Here is an 18,154-nt window from a genome sequence, read left to right as displayed (position 1 = left end):
AATAAATCATGCTACGTAAATTCAACAGTGCTATTCTTACTAAGTTAATTTGGTCTAAAACTAATTAACATACAACTTACTTAATATGCTGGTATCTTTTGTTAGAAGTGGGCATAAAATGTGTCTGAAATCCTCCAATTAATTGTCTTAGGCATTTTTATTTTATTCAGCATGAATCCAAAATACACATTTGTATGATTGTTGAACCATTTAAAACCAACGGTGTATTGGAAAAATCATTTTATCCAGAGTTAAGTACTATTTAATAGAGTTTTACTCATTGGTCATATAGTAGAGTGTTATACGCAGCTAAGATGAAATCTTCCAGAATTTCGAGCTTTGAACTGTTAAATTACCCCACCGGTGGGTGGCAGGCAACTAATGGCTGTTAGGGCATGACCTCAAAGTGGCCTACTTAACCCATTCGCTTATTTTTAATAGCTCTGTGATATGTGAATAATATCCTTTTTTTCTTTTATTACACATGCTCATTTCTTTTATTCTTTATTCATTCCTAGTTTAATGTTTTAAAATATTTTTAAATAAAATGTTTGAGTTTTTAATTTATTATTGAAAAGGACATTCAGGTAATGATTTATATTTTGTGTCCTCAAAGGGAAACATTTTTAAAAACATTGAATTCATTTCCACTGACAATATTACAATTCTTTATTTAGGTTCACTGTATATTTGAGACCTGCTACATAGAAAAGTTACATGATATGAATGGTCTCTGATTAACTACGGCCTTTTGTGTTTTGGGAAACCGTGAGGTAAAATGAAAATATTTTCAAAGTTCACTCATTCAATAGTTCAGATCATTTTCCAGTGAACTGTCACTTACTTAAAAAATTTGTGTAGCGTGATGTTGCGAGCTCTTTTATATTCAACAGTGTCTAAATGGAACATTTTTTTCCTCTGCTTTTTTTTTTTTTTTTTTTGTGGCTTCTTACCCGTGGGGGATCCTGTGGAGAGATATTGAAGAGGACTTCCTAGTTCAGCTCTTTTTCACTCTGTTCTTATCACATATAGACAGAGTTTAGCTCTCAGTTTCAATTCAATAGCTACTCACTGAATGCCTACTGTGTAGATAGCTATAGCTCAGGGTGCTGAAATAGTGAAACAAGGTTCCCGCTCACAGGGAACCCATTGAGTTATAGTATATTCCTCTTTGGACTGTTAAAGGTTTTTTCCTTATTCTTTCATACTTGAAATGCTGTTTTAAAGTGAACTGTAGATGACATCATAAGTGTTTGTGAACTTGAAAAGATTAACAGTGTGGATGTAGGATTTACTTAAAATATTCAGTTCATGGAAAATATTGTTAGGCAGCTCTATTGCTTAGCCAATAAACTATTAAGAAAATGTACACAATAAATAATCCATGTGGTAATTTTGGCAGTTTCTTGGTCCTTAAGAATGTGTTGTCCATTTTTAAATATATATTCATGTATTTCAGTTCTAAAATTCTAAACCACGTTCTCTATACTTTCACTGTGATGTAGCATAGGAGTTTTACATCATAGAGGACTGAGATGTATTTAAGTAACTTGCTCAAGTTAATATGATTAAACTATAATGAAGCTTACATAAAACTTCATGTGTTCTACTTTTCAGAGCCTAGTTTTTAATTAGTCAAGTCTGGTAATAATCATAGAAACAACTGAAAGTATTATATGATTTGATAAGTTGAATTGGTTGAAATATTTCAGACATGAAAATATCGAATTTATCCTCAGGATTCCAAACCCCAAATAATTTTAAAATGTCATTGTAGATGTATTTTAAGTCACTTTACATTCTCCATGATATCATTCAGTTCTCATCATAATCCAAAGATGGAAGGAATCAGAAATTATTATCACCAGAAACTGACTTCATGCAAGTGTCTACAGCCAAGTCTTTTGATTTCAAATCAGTACCTTTAGCCTTATTCCATGAAAATGGTTTAAGTATGAAAGTCTTATATTCGTATGTAGTGAGCAATTCAGTTTAACTTTAGTGATGTTATATAGGTTCCAAAATACAGTCTGGCTAAAATAGAGTTAAATTCCTTTTGTCCGGATTCACTGAGAATTGTAAGCTCTGCCTGTGTCAGTGGAACCTGTGTTAAGGGAAATGAAATTGAACATAGGAGGTAGGTAACATGTTCTATCCATACAGTATCATGGCAGGAATTTGAGATTTTTCCTTTTGGTGACCTCTTAAAAAATGTGTGAACAAAATATATGAGTATGTATAATATACATATATATTTAGTATTTATGTACACATAGTAACAAAATTTTAAAATTATATATAAATACATATATTTATATAAGATAAATATTTATGTGAATAAATCATTGTTTTGAAAAGGGGTTGATATAGCATGAGTTCCTATTGTGATAATAACAAATTTGTGCCCTACTATTTTCCTCTGGCAGCGAAACAAGGCATCTATATCATGGCATGTAGGAGATAGAGTATGAAATAGACATTTTTTTTAAAGTGTGCTGTATCCGAATACAGTCACAAGCACAGACCTGCTTTATTTTTCACATTCAATATAAATCAATTCTAAAAATATTTGCAAGTATATATCTTCCTAAGCAATCAGAGTTCACAAAGAATGACAGCAAAGGGGATACAATCATTTAGGTATTTATTATTTGAGTGTGTGGGAGGATGATTTTTTAAAGATATTTAGAATCACAATGATTTAGAATTTTCCCAAAGGTTATATATTTTATAATTATCTGCTCCTCTCACAAAGCATATAGGGAAGGTGCAGGTAATTTTAAAATGTATGACATTTGAGATTACCCTCTTGTGTAGTAAATGTGTACACTGAATTTTAAGTTTTGATATCCTAACTGTTCCCCCTACTCCATCAAATGTGCATTAAAATTTTTTAGTCAAATTTTTTGTGGATTTATAGGTAGTCGTAAGAAATAATACAGAGAGCTCTTATGTACCTTTCACCCAACAAACAGCTGTAAAGCTATGAAACAACATCACAACGAGGAAATTGACACCGAAACAGTTTAATAGTCTTACTTGGCTTTCATCAGTTTTACATGTATTTATTTTTGTGTGCATATGTGTAAGTGTGTGCGTATTTGTATGTTTAGTTCTAGATAATGTTGTTACACGTGTAGGTTCGTGTATCCAGCACTATAATCAAGAGACAAAACAGTTCAGAACCACAAGGATCCCTTCTTCCTCATAGAGCCACACCCATGTCCCTCTACTCTCCATCGCCCCTGCCATCCCTAGTCCTTGGCAACCAAACTCTGTTCTCTACCTCCATAAATTTGTTATCTCAGAACATCGTATAAATGGATTCCATCTTTATTTATAGAGTTTTTGAGTGTATTCTTTGTGTGCCTTTCTTAGTGGTTGCTGTGGGTACTGCAATTAACAGATGTAATTGACACAGTCTACTAGTAGCAACATTTTACCACTTCAAGTATGGAAACCTTACTTCCACTAGGTATATTTACCCTATCCACTTTTTTTCTTGTCTTAAGTATTCCTTCTATATATGGTGGACATTATCAAAGTTATACTTTTTGTTTTAATAATCTTATATTTGAAAAAACTCAGGAGAAGTGTAGTCTATTGTATTTTCTCATATTTTGTTATTTTTTCGTTCGTTCTTGATGCTTCAAGATTTCCTCATTACTAATTCTTTTATGTTTGGAAAAACTTTATTTTTTCTTTAAGACAGTCCTGCTAGAGGCAAATTATCTGTTTCTCTTTCTTCTAAGAACATATTTATTTCCTGATTCCTAAAGGATAGTTTTACTGGTTAAGAAATCATAGTTGACAGTTCTTTCTCAGAAGCTGAAAAATGCACCACTTCCTCTGGCCTCCATGACTTGAAATGGGAAATGCATTGTCATTTGAATTTGTATTCTCTTACAGGTAATAAGCTATTCCCTTGGGCTCCTTTCAAGAAGTTTGTTTATTTAGTTTTCGTCTAGCTTTCACAGTAAAGTTCACTCTCCTGTGAGAAATGCCCCCACTCATCTGACAGGAGGTGGAGCTCAGGCAGCAATGCTAGCTTTTCGAAGTTTCCTCTTGATGTATCTCGACATAGAGTTATTTGGGTTTTTCCTACTTGGGTTTCACTCAGCTTCTTGATTGATTCTCTATCTTCCTGACTTTTGCCAAATTTGGAATGTTTTCAACCATTACTTCTTTGAGTACTCTTTTAGTCTCACTCTCGTTCTTCTTTCCTTCTGGGACTGTAATGATACCACTGATGGATATTTCATTATTGTCTCACAGGTCCCTGGGGCTGTGTTCTTTGCTATCTTTTCTTTTTATTCTTCTATTTTCTCTCAGATATTCAGATTGGGTGAATTCTATTTCTCTGCCTTTAAATTAACTGATTCTATCCTCTGTCATTTTCACTGTACTACAGAGCAAATCCAATTAGTTTTTATATTGGCTTTTGTATTTGTATTTCTATAACGTCCATTTTTAATAACATTTTTCATGCTAAGGTTTTCTGTTTTTTTTCATTTGTGTCAAGATAATTAGTAACTGCTTATTAAAGTATTTTTATAATGGTTGCTTAAAAATTTTTGTCAAAAATTTCAATATTTGATTCATCTCAGTATAGGCATCTGTTATTTTTTCTCATTCAGTTATGATTTTCCTGGTGTTTAGTATGACTAGTAAGTTTTTTTTATTATATGGTGAACATTTTGATTATGTTAAGAGACTCTGGATGCTAATTAAATTTATTCTAAGAAGGAGTTGCCCTGTTTAGGTATAACATGATAGTCCTAACTTTCAATTATGGGCTGTGGTTCTAATGAGAATTTAATTTTTAGGGACTTTGTGCTGCTATTTGGACAGGTTGATTTGTCTAATTCTACTGGGGGCCACACTGATCTCTTCTGGTCCACCGAAGGGAGAAGAGGAGATTCCCCAGGCTAAGCTGTAGTGGTCTAGGTGAGGTAAAAAATGCTCTAGCTCAGCGGTCCCCAACCTTTTTGGCACCAGGAACCAGTTTTGTGGAAGACAATTTTTCCATGGATGGTAGGCGGTGTGTGTGGGGGATGGTTTTGGGATGAAATTGTTTGACCTCAAATCATCAGGCATTAGTTAGATTCTCATAAGGAGCACACGGCCTAGATGCCTCATATCCAGAGTTCACAATAGGGTTCACTCTCCTATGTGAAGTGCCCCTGCTCAGGCAGTAATGTTGGCTGGCTCATGGCTCACCTCCTGCTATGTGACCCAGTTCCTAACAGATTGCAAACTGGGACTGGCCCATGGCCTAGGGATTGGGGACCCTTGCTCTAGCTAATGAAAAGAGGATGACTTCCAAGGCTCTGTACTTGTTGTAGAGACATCCCCACCCCCCGCATATACCCTCCCGCCTCACCCTCCACACACACTACTAGAGCTGCTTATCTGCTCAGTACCTCTAGATGGAGAGGGGAAGTCTTAGGCATCCTGGAAAAAGAGGTCACTTTCTCTGGCTGTTTGCCGTTAGTAAGGCTCGTACTTCACTCTCCTTGCAGGTAACCCAGTCTCTCCTGATATTGTTGGATGGATTCTCATTTGATCAGCAATAAAAATGAGTCTACCTAGACTACCTTCTGTTTCTGGTTTGTGGTTGGGAGAAGCTGGGTCTGGATCGTCTTTTACTGTTATTTGAGAAGCTACTGGGCTTTTCCTTGGGTGCTGGTGTCTTTAACCAGTCCTCCTCACTCTTTCTACCTTTTAGAGTACTCTTTTAGTTGCTGCTTGCTTAATTCCTGATTCTACAGCTCTACTTAGTAGAGCACATAATGATAAACTTTTTAATGCTTTTCTTTTTCCCCCAAAATGAGTCAAGTGAAGCATAATTCAGCAAGATGCTAAAGTATCTTCTGTGAAAATGAGTGTCTTGTGATAGAAAAGGTGATTCAGACCAAAGACTGTATTAACATACAGTACAGCAGTGGCACCAACCAATTAGAGCAAATTTAAAAGTCAGATAGTTTACAGGTGCCTTTCTGCTCAATATCAGCTCAAGTTGAAATAGTTCAAATGCCTCTACTGCAGAGAGCTTGTAATATGCCAATATTTTTGTTGTTGCCTTGGAAGGCCTGCAGCAGTCACAGTTTACCAAATTTATCTGTCCATAGAAGTGAACCCATTTTGTTTATAGCTTTTCTTGGCACTGGCATTCTATGAAAGATTTGCAGAGGAAAGTTATGTTTATCAACATCAGTATCTACCTCATCTGAAGTATTGTATTAGATGTAATCATTTAATTAAAAAGTTATTTCTGAAAACATTAAGGAGCACCTAATTATACTTTGATTTTTAAAAATATGATAAAATATTTCAATATATTTAAACTTCCTTTTAAACTGTTCCAAGAAATAAGATTTCAATGTATGGCCAAAGAAAACATTTATTGTATTGTGTTGAAAATATATAGTCTAAAAATGCTGACTGTTTCTGATGTCCTTATTTACATTTTCAATATTTTCTCTTTCCAGCTTTAAGGGACAATAGGATCGAGCTGGTTCGCGCCTCCTGGCATGAATTGAGTATTAGTGTCAGTGATGTGTCTCTCTCTGATGAAGGACAGTACACCTGTTCTTTATTTACAATGCCTGTCAAAACCTCCAAGGCCTATCTCACCGTTCTGGGTAAGTGCAAGGGACTAACACCATGTAATCACAAAACCAGAATGATATATATTGCTACAGCAACATAATTCAATACAAAAATATATTTTGAAGATTACATAAATAGATATGGTTTAATCCTTTCTCTGCTACATTTTAACACAGGCGTTTTAAAATCATTTAGTCACTTTCTGCATTTTATAAAGGGACAAAGATAGATTCAAAGATGTATACGACTGCTAGAAGGCACATAGCTATTTTGTTTCTTAGCCAGCAATAGACACCGGTTCTCTTGATTTCAGCTAATTTCTTTTTTATCAAATAGTCTATATGTTGTATATATTCTGATCCTTTTACAACATGGCACAGTAATGAGCATAGTGAGTTCAACTTGTGTTCTATACTGTGCTCCTTTATTTGATCATGTAAGTCACCTAATACGGGCCTTTCTTGCTAACTTGTGGCTCTCAAATATGACCTGCTTGTGTATTTAGTGCATTTAAATGACCCTGATATTTCCATGTGTCTTCTCTCCTTTTAAAATTATATTTTCTAGATTCCTAAATGAAGTACCTAATGTCGCTTGAGCATGCAGCTTGTAGTTTCTTTGTGCTTTTATTCTCTAAATATTGGGCCATTTTCCCAAAGGTGAAAGTGACACAAGAAAAGCAATACATTCATAGAGATTCTGAGGAAATAAAGTTGCAGCTCCTAGCTCTCTGTGATTCCACAGACGTCAGTGCCCCAATCAGCTGAAATTGCTGCAGTTCATTGAAACACACCTGCATGCTGAACAAGTCAGAGGAATTTAAAGATTGATTTTTTTCCCCCAAGCTTGCTTCCCTCTTTAGATAGAAAAAGGCACAATGTTGCATTTAAAAGGACTAACACATGCTGTTCTTTTGGGTGGGAATATTAAAGTTAATCCAGCTAGTGAATTGGTTTTGTGCATAGGATATAAAACATATTTCTCTGCAAGTCGCTCTGGGACTATTTTATAAAAATCTTCACAAGTTTGCCATTAAAGAGAAAATATACCCACTAAAATGGAGTATTTCAGGATAACAACTGCATAAGGTTAATGTATTCTTCTGTAGAGAGCCAATTTGAAATCCAAAGAATAGATGACTGATGAATTCACTTTATTAAATGGTGATGTGGAATAGATTTTTTAAAAAGAAAGCAGGTAGTATGTAGGTGAAGACAAAAAATGTTAAGAGGAGTAGTGTTAATTTTTCATGTATCTTTGTTGTTCCTGTTGTTTAATTTCTACTTCTCATATTGGTGCTTTCCAACATTCTTCTTTTTTTTTTTTTTTTGAAACGGAGTCTCACTCTGCAGCCTGGCTGGAGTGCAGTGGTGCCATCTCAGCTCACTGCAACCTCTGTCTCCCACGTTCAAGCGATTCTCCTGCCTCAGCCTCCTGAGTAGCTGGGATTACAGGTGCCTGCCACCACACCCGGCTAATTTTTTTTTTCTTTTTGTATTTTTAGTAGAGACGGGGTTTCACCATGTTGGCCAGGATGGTCTCGATAACTTGACCTCGGCCTCCCAAAGTGTTGGGATTACAGGGATGAGCCACCGTGCCTGGCCGCAAAATACAGAGATGATAATATTCTTTTTAAGCTTTAAGAACTATGATATCAGGCAAGAAAGAAGCTAAAGTTAAATCATAATTTGGTAAGGGATAAAGAAATATGTTTTGTGAGTTTTTTTCTTTAATGCAATATACCTTTTAAAATCTCTACACTAGTAATTGTAAAATACATTAAATGATTATTTTTAAGATTTACAAGAGTATTTTGACAGGTAAAATTTTACAGTTGAGGCCAGGCATGGTGGCTCATGCCTGTAATCCCAGCACTTTGGGAGGCCGAGGTAGGTGGATCACTTGAGGTCAGGAGTTTGAGACCAGCCTGGCCAACATGATGAAACCCCATCTCTACTAAAAAATACAAAAATTAGGCCAGGCACAGTGGCTCATGCCTATAATCCCAGCACTTTGGGAAGCTGAAGTGGGCAGATCACGAGGTCAGGAGTTCGAGACCAGCCTGGCCAACATGGAGAAACCCCCGTATCTACTAAATGTACAAAAATTAGCTGGGCGTGGTGGCACCCACCTGTAATCCCAGCTACTCGGGAGGCTGAGGCAGGAGAATTGCTTGAACCTGGGAGGTGGAGGTTGCAGTGAACAGAGATTGCACCACTGCACTCCAGCCTGGGGTCAGAGCAAGACTCTATCTCAAAAAAAAAACAAAATACAAAAATTAGTCGGGCATGGTGGTGCACACCTGTAATCCCAGCTACTTGGGAGAATCACTTGAACTTGGGAGGCGAAGGTTGCAGTGAGCGGAGATCGAGCCAGTCCACTCCAGCCTGGGCGACAGAGCAAGACCCTGTCTCAAAAAAAAAAAAAAAAATTACAATTTAATTTTAAAAATTACTTTGAGCTATATGCATCTTACATACTTTTTTGATACTATATATATGTTTATATCTGTACACATATATATGTGTATGGATGCGTATTTACATTTATGTTTATGCATATGTATATACATTTATGTGTATGCATATAGGCATATACACCTATGTATGTATACACACACACATATGAAGCAGTTTATTACATAGTAGTTTGTTAATCTTGATTGAACTTCTTGTCAGTTAACCATCCAGTTCAGTTTCATGTATGAAAGTAATAGACATAATAACAAATCAACCCTGAAGATTGATGCTCACTTCATCATTTGCTTAAATTTCAGGTGTTCCTGAAAAGCCTCAGATTAGTGGATTCTCATCACCAGTTATGGAGGGTGACTTGATGCAGCTGACTTGCAAAACATCTGGTAGTAAACCTGCAGCTGATATAAGATGGTTCAAAAATGACAAAGAGATTAAAGGTAAAGAATAGAAAAATGAAAATCAAAATTAATGTGCTGAAAACAGTATGTCATGTTGAGAAAAATGCATTTTACATTATTTTTCAAACCATAGTGTCTCTTACAGATTATGCATCATTTGAACAAGATTTACCCATTCTTAAGTAAGGTAATTTTACAAGATATATTAATATGTAAGTGTGATCCCTGTGTGCCTCATTTTCCTCTTCTGTAAAATAGGTTTAAAAATAATATATGCCTTATTGAAAAGTTGAGGGAATAATTAAGTTAATATATGAAGAAACATATAGATTCATACTTCTCAATATTACATATTAGATATATTATTTCAGAACTCATATATAATATTTAGGTTAAAGACAGAGAAACTGTATAAATTATTTCTTCAACTTAGTTTTGGGAATTATAGTGTTCTGAGAATAAAACTAGTTAAACATCAATAAATTTGATTCCTGTTAATTCTCACCAAAGGCAAAAATGTGTACTTGTCTAAGTAAAAGTGCATACTTTAAATTCTTTATACATGTAAATTTAAACTCTCTCTCTCTATCACACACACACACACACACACACACACACACACTCAAACATACATTCTTTAGGAGGGGAATAAGTTTATAAGGGAGATGGCTTGGTATTTAAGTATAAGAATTGTTTATGATGATTATTAAAACATATTTCCTATGTAATATGTATTATTTTCAACATTATCTTCTATGAAACAGGTTTATGCAAACCATTCTGCTTATTTTAAAATGTTATTTATCTATTTATTTTTAAGAGATAGGGTCTTGCTGTCTCACCCAGGCTGGAATGCAGTGGTACGATCATACCTCACTGTACCTCGCACTCCTAGGCTCCAGTGATTTTCCCGCCTCAGCCTCCTGAGTAGTTGGGAATACAGGCGTGCATGACCATGCTTGGCTAACTTGTTTTATTTTTTTTAGAGATCATGCTATGTTGCCTAGGCTGGTCTCGAACTTCTGGGCTAAAGTGACCTTCCTGCCTCAGCCTCCTAAAGTGCAAGGATTGCAGGTGTGAGCCACCGTGCTCAGACGTTCTGAATATTTTAACCTATAATTGTGATACCTTATATCACACTAATTAAATGTTTGTAATGGGCATGCAGGCTTAGCAAATAAGATTGCCTGTATTACTGAGAAATTGTGATTATAATCCATACAATTATTTTTATCAATTTCCTGTTTTAATTACTCTTTCTCTGCATATTTTTCCCGAAAAAGGCCCTTATCCATAATTTTACCCTGATAACTACTCTTGCCTTAGTATTTCTTATAAATATACATTATTGCATTACATTTTGAGAAATACAAGTCCCAAGACACAAGTTAGACATCTTATTATGCTAAATTAAATTTCAGGTTACTGTGTAGCCTGATTCTTGAATTCTGTCAAGGCTCAGTAACATCCATTCTAATTCTGCCTCTAGGATATGTTAGTCTGGACATTCCTGGACTTGGTTAGATCTCTCTTTAATGGATGTTCCACACTGCTTCCAGAGTTACCTTACTACAACAAGAATCTGATCCAGGCACTTTTCTGCTTAAGCATTTCTAATGGAAAGCCCTAAACTTTAGAATAAATTTAAAATCTGCTTCCTGTATCCTGTAAGAATTCTCCAGGCAGTGAACTCTTAACACATCACATATTTCCTTTTGTGTGAAGGTCTTGGCTTACACTAAAATGCACTTCTTAGATACAATCTTTCGATGAATTACTTTATTACCTACATGTTTTTTCTTCCTAAATTCTGACACAATTAGTTAATTAATTAGTTGTTTACTCACTTCTCACTTTCTTATTATTTTATTTTTGTTCCAAGGATTTACCTCCCTTGTATCCTCAAGGAGGTCATACACTTTCACATATTAAGTACCTCATTCATATTGATTGATTGTTTTTCACATTGTAGCTGCATGACAAACCCATGATATACTCAGACATTTATAAAGGAAGTGAATTTTTGACAAAATTGGCCTCTGTTTTAAATGCCAAACAGATTTAATCATACATTGAGCAGGAGGGGAAAGATTTTTACTCATATGAAGAAATATGAAAAGTTTATTCTTGCAAACAACATAGTTTAAAATCATGTGAATCAAGATCAGAACAACAATGAAGACAGAAACAGGTACAGAATCAGAATATGGTTCTATGCTGTATTGAAAACTTATGAATATCCCATTTTTTCTATGCTCTTCAATGCACTGCCATTTACAGAGCATTCATCTCTACACTTGCATCTATCTATCTGTCTATGTATCTATGTATCTATCTATCTAATCATATAATTCTTTAGCATGTTTACATTATTTGTCTACCTAACCAGATGGTGACCTTTCTGAGTGGTATATATTTTATTTTTGTAAGTGTATATGTGAATACAGTTAGGTAAAGACTACAGCACAAAGTGAATATTCACTATAGTCGCTGTTTCTGGATATGCTAAGCAAAATTTCACTCTTCTGCGTTAGCAAATCCTCCTTATTTAAAGGAGTAATCCACATTATCTGGCACTATTTTGTCTTTTCAGGGATAAAAGTTTGACTTCTTATTACCATCTAACTGTTTTTAGTATAATATCACTTGACACGTTTTAAAAACACATTCCCTAGCATAAAATAAGGCAAACGGAAAAGACAGGCTAATCAAATTCAATTAAATTCAATTCAATAAGAAATTGTTAAAATGCCTCTCAATTTCACAGTATTCTATGGTGCATTAGTGAAGATGGAAATGAGAAACCAAGAAACTTGACCTGCAGCCGTTTAAGATGTCTTTGGGGTTATCAAACATGTTATGGAGAATATTTTCCTAAAAATAGAAACATTTATACAAATCTTTATCTTTTCTCTATTACTACCTAACATATTAATTTTATATCCAAGTTTCTGGGTAAAAGTCACTTGAAAGTGCCAGTTTATCACATTTTCTTGGCCAGAATATGTCCATACTTGATTATAGAACAGTGGTTCCGAAGCTGTAGCCATTAAGCACAGGGCATCATCAAGTACAGGGCTTGCTGAATCGCAGATTATCAGGCCTTGATCCAAGATTTTCTGGTGGAGCAGGCCCACGGGGGAGCCTGAAATTGTGCGTGTTTACCATTGTGTTAAATGTGTGAATGATGTTGACGCTCCTGTTTCAGGATCACGTTGGTATGAAGAATATAAAATGAGGATTATCAGTAAACTATACAGAAGTCCTGCCTCTGTCTCTGAGCTTTCTTTTTCTCCTTTGCTAAATAAGGATAATAATGGTTGCCTCAAAGTGCTTTTGCAAGAATTCTGTATAAAATGATATGAATGAAGTGTTTTCAGAGTACAAGGAATCACTGAATACATTTTAGATATTATTATCATTATCACTGTAATTTTTATTTTCAGGAAATCATGATGAGTTGTACCAATTCCTGAATTAGTCCTAGAAATATAAACAAATAAAACAAAAATATTCCTCCCAGGCTTTCACAGTTGAGAAAGAGACATAAAAACATAAGATGTAACAAGCACAGGTATGAACTGGCTACAGTTTTGTGCAGAAGTAGCAGATATCAGCTCTATTTGGTGGGAGAGGTTAACAACAGTTCATTGATGGAAGCAGGCACTCAGTAAAGATCTGTTTATGGAGTAAATGTGTCTTAAACAATGTATAAACCAAACAGTGACAGAGGCAAGTCTCAGTTGGTCTTGAGGTTTATTTTCCCAAGGTTGAGGACGTGCCCAAGAAAATAACACAAATCACAGAAACATCTCTGGTCTGTGCCTTTTCCAGAAAGGGTTTGGAGGACTTCAATATTTAAAGGGGAAAGAGCAAGCAGGAGGGGAATAAGAAGGGAAAAAAGGGGTTTGGGGGAAGGGTAGACAATGAGGCAAGTGGTTACATTCATGTGAGGGTTTGATTAGCTCTCAGTTCATCTATATTTTACATGAGAGAGTAGGGGAAAATAAATTATGCACTTGTCTCTCACTCAGTCAATCTACATTTTACATAAGATAACCATGTGAACAGATGAAGTGAAGGAAGGAGTCAATTATGCACTGGTCTTGGATAGGCAGAGGGATTATCTCTAGTCTTTCTTCGTTTCATACCTGTGAAGAAAAGCTGGTAATTTGCATTGTCATGGTTAGAATGTACAGAACTCTGTTTTAGGGCTAGTTTATAGGGAAGGCATGTATTCTGATAGATTATCGGACCCAGAAGGAATTTCCTTGTCAGTAATTTTGGAGAGAGATCATTTGGGGAGATACATGGCCTTCTATTATTATAAGGCTATGACATAGGTTTGTGAAATTGTAGCTATCAGTTAGTGAAAGGCTTTTTTTTTTTTTTTTCTTCATTATTGAGATCCCAAGCTTAACTTTCCCTTTGGCGCAGTGATTTTGGGATCCTGAGATTCCTATTTTCTTTCACAAAGGAGTGGAATTCATCATATGTGTTTGAGACAAAAGTAGGTGGTAGGACACTTTGAAGAAATGAATTTCATATATCTATGCAGAGTAACTGCATGTGATTGAAATAACTATGAAACTTTATGTGTGGTATAGGCATGAGAAGTAAACAGAGAGGCAGGGTTCAGTTATGTCATGAAAGAGCTTTTATTCCAGATTAAGGGTTTGAAATTTATTCTATAGGCAACAGTGAGACTTTTTTTAATGAGCTTTCAAAAGTAAAATGAAACAATCATAATTTCATCCAACTCTGTTTTTTATCCCCTCTGTGTGAGTTTTACTCAGAAATCCCTTTGGTGCCTCTGGGCAGAGCTGCATCCAAAACCACAGGTAGTTTCACTGCAGCCTTTAATCTTCTGCATAGCAAGAAAGTGAATATCTGCTACTTAGTGTGAGAAAAGATGTGCATTGCCTTCCTAAGTCTGTCAGCTCCCTGAGAGCTTACATTTACATTAAACTTATCATTCCATGTATAAGTTTAGTTCTGTGCAGTTTGAGGATTTACTATTACAAAACTTAGAGATCTTTTCTACCTAACTAGCTTTTACATTAATGCATTAGGCAGCATTCTATGATAACTCTTAATTATCCACACCCTTGTATAAGCCCTTCCCCTAGCGTGCAGGAGATAATTGTGAATATGATATGATATGATTGCCTCGAATATGATACCTTATATTACAAAATGGGTTTTGCAGTTATCACTGTGGGCCCCTTTTGATTTCATCAAAGGGAAAGGATGGGCCTCATATAATTAGGCGAGGTCTTTAAGAAGGGGTAGAGTCAGAGAGACATTATTTTCCTGGCCTAGAAGAAAACAAATAGCTATGCTGTGAATTGTTTACGGATGCCATGTGGCAAAGAACTGTGGGTGATCTATAGGAGCTGAAAGCAGTCCCAGGTGATAGCTAGTGAGAACATAGGGACATCAGACGTATAGTCTCAAGGAAATTAATTTACTAACAATCAGAGAGCTTAAAGAGGACCCTAACTCAGACTGAAACTATAGCCCCAGCTAACATCTTTATTTAGCCAAGTGACACTGAGCAGAGAACACGGCTTACCCATACCTTGATTCCTCACTCACAATCCCCGTATGTCGTGGGAAGGACCTGGTGGGAGGTAATTGAATCATGGGGGTGTGTTTTTCCCAGGCTGTTCCCATGATAGTGAATAAGTCTCATGAGATCTGATGGTTTTATAAAGGCAGTTCCCCTGCATGCGCTCTCTTGTCTGCCACCATGTAAGATGTGCCTTTGCTCTTCCTTCACCTTCCTCCATGATAGTGAGGCCTCCCCAGCCATGTGGAATTGTGAGTCCATTAACCCTCTTTTTCTTTATAAATTACTCATCTCAGGTATGTCTGTATTAGCAGTGTGAGACAGACTAATACACTAATGAGACACTGCTGTAAAGTTACCCAAAAATGTGGAGGTGACTCTGAAACTGGGTAACAGGCAGAAAGATAGGGACAGTTTGGAGGTCTCAGAAGAAGACAGGAAAATGTGGGAAAGTTTAGACTTGCCTAGAGATTTGGAGGGCTCAGAAAGCAGGAAGATGTGGGAAACTTTGGCACTTCCTAGAGACTTCTTGAATGGCTTTGATCAAAATGCTAATAGTGATATGGACAACAAAGTTCAGCCTCAGGTGGTCTCAGAGGGAGATGAGAAACTTGTTGGGAACGAGAGTAAAGGTCATCCTTGCCATGCAAAGAGATTGGTGGCATTTTGCCACTGCCATAGAGATCTGTGGAACAATTGAACTTGAGAGAGATAATTTAGAGTATATGGCAGAAGAAATTTTTGAGTGGTAAAACATTAAAGAGAAAGCAGAGCATAAAAGTAGGGGAAATTTGCAGCCTGCTGATGCAGTAGAAAAGAAAACCCCATTTTCTGGGGAAACAATTCCCTATTTAATAAATAGTGCTAGGAAAACTGGCTAGCCATATGTAGAAAGCTGAAACTGGATCCCTTCCTTACACCTTATACAAAAATTAATTCAAGATGGATTAAAGACTCAAATGTTAGACCTAAAACCATAAAAACCCTAGAAGAAAACCTAGGCATTACCATTCAGGACATAGGCATGGGCAAGGACTTCATGTCTAAAACACCAAAAGCAATGGCAACAAAAGCCAGAATTGACAAATGGAATCTAATTAAACTAAAGAGCTTCTGCACAGCAAAAGAAACTACCATCAGAGTGAACAGGCAACCTACAGAATGGAAGAAAATTTTTGCAATCTACTCATCTGACAAAGGGCTAATAACCAGAATCTACAATGAACTCAAACAAATTTACAAGAAAAAAACAAACAACCCCCTCACAAGTTGGCGAAGGATATGAACAGGCATTTCTCAAAAGAAGACATTTATGCAGCCGGAAGACACATGAAAAAATGCTCATCATCACTGGCCATCAGAGAAATGCAAATCAAAACCACAATGAGATACCATCTCACACCAGTTAGAATGGCCATCATTAAAAAGTCAGGAAACAACAGGTGCTGGAGAGGATGTGGAGAAATAGGAACTTTTACACTGTTGGTGGGACTGTAAACTAGTTCAACCCATTGTGGAAGTCAGTGTGGCCATTCCTCAGGGATCTAGAACTAGAGATGCTATTTGACATGGCAATCCCATTACTGGGTATATACCCAAAGGATTATAAATCATGCTGCTATAAAGACACATGCACACGTATGTTTATTGCGGCACTATTCACAATAGCAAAGAATTGGAACCAAGCCAAATGTCCAACAAAGATAGACTGGATTAAGAAAATGTGGCACATATACACCATGGAATACTATGCAGCCATAAAAAATGATGAGTTCATGTCCTTTGTAGGGACATGGATGAAGCTGGAAACCATCATTCTCAGCAAACTATTGCAAGGACAAAAAAACCAAACCCTGCATGTTCTCACTCATAGGTGGGAACTGAACAGTGAGAACACTTGGACACAGGAAGGAGAACATCACACACCAGGGCCTGTTGTGGGGTAGAGGAAGCAGGGAGGGATAGCATTAGGAGATATACCTAATGTAAATGATGAGTTAATGGGTGCAGCACACCAACATGGCACATGTATACATATGTAACAAACCTGCACGTTGTGCACATGTACCCTAAAACTTAAAGTATCATAAAAAAAAAAAGAAAACTTCATTTTCTGGGGAGAAATTCAAGTGGGCTGCAAAAATTTGCATAAGTAATTAGCAGCCAAATGTTGATCACCAAGACAATGAGGAAAATGTCTCCAGGGCATGTCAAAGACCTTCAGGGCAGCCCCTCCCATTACAGGCCCAGAGGCCTAGAAGGGAAATATGGTTTCCTGGGCCAGGTCCAGGGACTTCTGTTGTGTGCAGCCTCTGGACATGTTGCCTTGCACCCCAGCTGCTTCAGCTCTAGCTGTGGCTAAAAGGGGCCAACATACAGCTCAGGATGCTGCTTCAGAGGGTGCAAGTCCCAAGCCTTAGTGGCTTACATGCGATGTTGAGCTTATGGGTGCAAAAAGTCAAGAATTGAGATTCTGGAACCTCTGCCTAGATTTCAGAGGATGTATGGAAATGCCTGGATGTCAAAGCAGAAGTTTGCTGCAGGGGCAGGGCCCTCATGGAGAACTTCTGCTAGGGCAATGAGGAAGGAAAATTGGGGTCATAACCCCCACAGAGAGTCCCGACTGAGGCACTGCCTAGTGGAGCTGTGAGAAGAGAGCCACTGTCCTCCAGACTTGAGAATGGTAGATCCACTGACAGCTTGAAGCCTGCACCTGGAATAGCTGCAGACACTCACGCCTGCTACGAATGCAGCTGGGAGAGGGGCTGTACCCTACATAGCCATGGGGGTGCAGTTGCCTAAGGCCATGGGAGCCCACTTCTTGCATCAGTGTGACCTGGACGTGGGAGCCCACCTCTTGCATCAGTGCAACCTGGATGTGAGACATAGAGTCAAAGGAGATCATTTCAGAGCTTTAAGATTTGGCTGCCCTGCCAGATTGTGACAATGCACAGGGCCTGTAGATCCTTCATTTTGGCCAATTTCTCCCATTTGGAACAGGTGTATTTACCAAATAACTATACCCCCATTTTATCTAAGAAGTAACTAACTACATTTGATTTTACAGGCTCATAGGCAGAAGGGACTAGCCTTGT

The 18,154-nt window shown here is 36.9% G+C and overlaps 1 protein-coding gene across 3 annotated transcripts in view; it reads left to right on the top strand.

Moving 5' to 3' along the window:
* Window positions 1-18,154, top strand: part of CADM2 (cell adhesion molecule 2) — a 1,095,912-nt gene that overhangs the window by 914,885 nt on the left and 162,873 nt on the right. For all 3 annotated transcript variants that reach the window (XM_058437644.1, XM_032150399.2, XM_032150397.2), the window contains 2 exons: window positions 6,492-6,644; window positions 9,389-9,526. In XM_058437644.1, coding sequence (XP_058293627.1) covers window positions 6,492-6,644; window positions 9,389-9,526 — 291 coding nt within the window. The remainder of the gene's footprint in view (window positions 1-6,491; window positions 6,645-9,388; window positions 9,527-18,154) is intronic.

This window comes from Hylobates moloch, unplaced genomic scaffold (assembly GCF_009828535.3).
Source record: "Hylobates moloch isolate HMO894 unplaced genomic scaffold, HMol_V3 SCAFFOLD_4, whole genome shotgun sequence".
NCBI lineage: Eukaryota > Metazoa > Chordata > Mammalia > Primates > Hylobatidae > Hylobates > Hylobates moloch.
This window is presented reverse-complemented; position numbering and strand designations above follow the sequence as displayed.